This window comes from Parasteatoda tepidariorum, chromosome 3 (genome assembly GCF_982258835.1).
Source record: "Parasteatoda tepidariorum strain Cologne lab strain chromosome 3, Ptep-v5.0, whole genome shotgun sequence".
NCBI classification, from domain to species: Eukaryota; Metazoa; Arthropoda; class Arachnida; order Araneae; family Theridiidae; genus Parasteatoda; species Parasteatoda tepidariorum.
The window spans coordinates 49,898,236-49,901,123 of NC_141757.1; the positions used below are offsets into that span (position 1 = coordinate 49,898,236).

The 2,888-nt window shown below is 31.2% G+C and overlaps 1 protein-coding gene across 1 annotated transcript; it reads left to right on the forward strand.

Annotated features, from left to right (window-relative positions):
* The first annotated feature begins 724 nt into the window (after nucleotides 1–724).
* LOC147813790 (uncharacterized) lies at nucleotides 725–2,608 on the forward strand. Its single transcript, XM_087160102.1, has one exon. It carries the CDS (start codon nucleotides 725–727, stop codon nucleotides 2,606–2,608), a length of 1,884 nt encoding a protein of 627 aa, XP_087016228.1.
* Nucleotides 2,609–2,888: the final 280 nt, after the last annotated feature.

A 2,888-nucleotide genomic window follows, 5' to 3' on the forward strand; every position in this document is an offset into this window, starting at 1 on the left:
TGATATAGTAAAGGCCAGTATAAGCAATAAAAAATATTCTACTCGAAGGTCAGAGTTCGAATTATTGGTTACAAGTACCATAACACGTGCATCTTTCCCACCGCATAATAATAAAATAAAGTTGCTGCTTAAGGATTTTGCGCTTACTGATTTATGTCTTTCGAAAGGAATAAATTCCATTGATATATTAATTGGAGCAGATTATAATTGGAAACTCCACACTGGGTACATAAAGGAGTTGACTAAAGATTTGTTTTATGTCGAAACATTACTCGGAGGAAGCATAACTGGGATTACTCATTCAGATTTAAAAAATGACTCTATCATTGAATATTTGTGTTATTGTAAGGAAAAATTTAATTGTGAGGAATTAACTAGTGGAAATAATTCTTGTGATGATATAAATTAACAGTTACGGAAATTCTGGGATATTGAAAGCTTAGGCATAAATGATAAAATTCAGAATACACCTTTAGAGCAAGAAACTTTAAAACAGTTTGAACAAAATATAAAATTTCAGGATATCAGATACGTACTTAAATTACCATTTAAAGATGAGGTAAACATTTCTGACAATTTTAATTTATCTAAAAGAAGGTTAATTAGTTTAACATCGCGTTTTAATTAAAATCCTTCTTTGCATGATAATTATGCTAGTATTTTTAAAGAACAATTATCGGAAGGAATAATAGAACCTGTTAATGATAAATCAATAGTTCCAAATATGGTTTATTATTTACCTCATCATCCAGTAATTAGAAATGATAAACAAACTGCAAAGTTACGGATAGTTTTTGATGTTTCTTCTAAAGAAAAAAATTGCTACTCTCTAAATGATAACTTATTATCGGGTCCCAATCTAAACCCTAATCTTTTAATTTTACTATTAAAATTTCGCGAGTTTAAAATAGGAATAATTGCTGATTGTGAAAAGCCTTTCCTACAATTGTTAATTGATGAACATGATAGGGACTATCTTAGATTTCTTTGGTCAGAGCAATTCCCTCCCAAGAAAATTGAGGTTTTTCGCAATAGAACCGTAACTTTCGGAGTAAAATCATCAACATTTTTACTAGCTGGAACAATAAAGTATCATATCAAAAATTATAAAGAATCTCATCCTTTGGCGTGTAAGGTTTTAAATAAAAATTTGTATGTCGACGATCTTATTACTGGTACAAATACGATTGAAGATGGACTACTATTATCCAGGGACGCTAAATTAATATTAAAGGATGCATCAATAAATCTTAGGAAGTGGAAGAGTAATTCTAAGGAGTTATGCCAAAAATGGCAAGACACAAAATTTGAAAAATATCCTAGTGAAGAAACAGTACCTTTAAAAGTTTGGAATACTTTAAAGGATAAGTTTAATTTAGATTTAAAATCTTTAATTGATTCTTTGGAAAATGTGAAGAATACTAAGAGAAGCGTATTACGCATATCATCGAAATTATTTGATCCAATGGGATATATAACAGCATTCACGATTAGAATTAAAGTTCTTCTTCAAGAAATATGGGAACAAGGCTTAGAATGGGATGAGGAATTCGGAGATATTTTAAGACTGAAATGGCAAAAATGGTATAAGGAAGTAAATGTATTAAAGGAACTTTCACTACCAAGATATTATTTTCATGAAGAAGATAGCTGTTCCGAAGTAGGGAATTATAAGATAATTATATTTTGTGACGCAAGTGAGAAGGCGTATGGAGCGATTGCATATATTCGATATGAAAGAAATCAAAATTTTTACCTAAGCTTCGTTACTTCAAAGGCACGCGTTGCACTATTGAAGAAGTTGAGTCTACCAAGATTAGAACTGATGACCACTCTTATAGGTTCCAGATTATTGGATACTTTAAGGAAAATGTTTCAAATAAATAACAACTATATTCTATATTCTGACTCAACCATAGCCCTTAGTTGGATTCGAGGAAATGCAAATCAGTGGAAAACATTTATTTCAAACAGAGTAACTGAGATCCAAACTTTAACAGATCCTACTAATTGGAAGTACATAAAGGGAAATGATAATCCAGCTGATATCATATCAAGAGGATGCAGTGCTAATGACTTGCTCTCAAGTGCAATTGTATTTAATGGACCAACATGGTTGACATTAACCGAAGAAAATTGGCCGAAAAATGAAGAAAATTTTAGAAGAGCAGATGTAGATGAAGAAAAGAGATCGAAATTTATTGCAGTTAATTATGCAAGTGAAAATAATGTTCACGATTCAATTTTCGATATCCACAAATTTAGTTCTATTGAGAAGGTTTTCCGATTAACAGCCTGGATTAGAAGATTTATTACAAATTTGAGAGTGAAGGAAGAAGATAGAATCCAAAATGTTTTAACTGCAGAAGAATTAGAAGAAGCTGAAAACTTTTGGTTGAGACACGTACAAGCAAGGAACTACAGTAAGGATATAGATTGCTTAAAGGAAGGACAACATTTACAGAAGTGCTCAAAAATCAGAGACTTAAATCCGTTCATTTCTGACAAAGGGATTCTACTTGTGGGTGGAAGACTACAGCACTCCAATTTGAACTATTATGAAAACATCCTATACTATTACCATCAAAAACTAAATTTACTGAACTGATAGTGAAAGAAGCACACGAAAAGACCCTACACTCTGGTGTTTCAAACACATTAACACAGGTTATATTATATTTTAAATATTGGTACCTTACATTTGAGAAAAATAACTTTGATTAATATATGAAATGACTAAATTGTTATGAACTAAGAGTTCATCGGGGGGGGAAGTGCGTTAATAATATTTCTCCATATTAATTATAATTTCTAATGCTCAATAGATGGCGCTCTGAGCAGTAGTGTAAAAACATTAGTTTCTAATCAGTTTCCTCCCTGACACTGTA

Coding starts and splice junctions, on each gene's coding strand:
- LOC147813790 (XM_087160102.1), top strand. CDS start 725: ATGGTTTATTATTTACCTCATCATCCAGTAATTAGAAATGATAAACAA.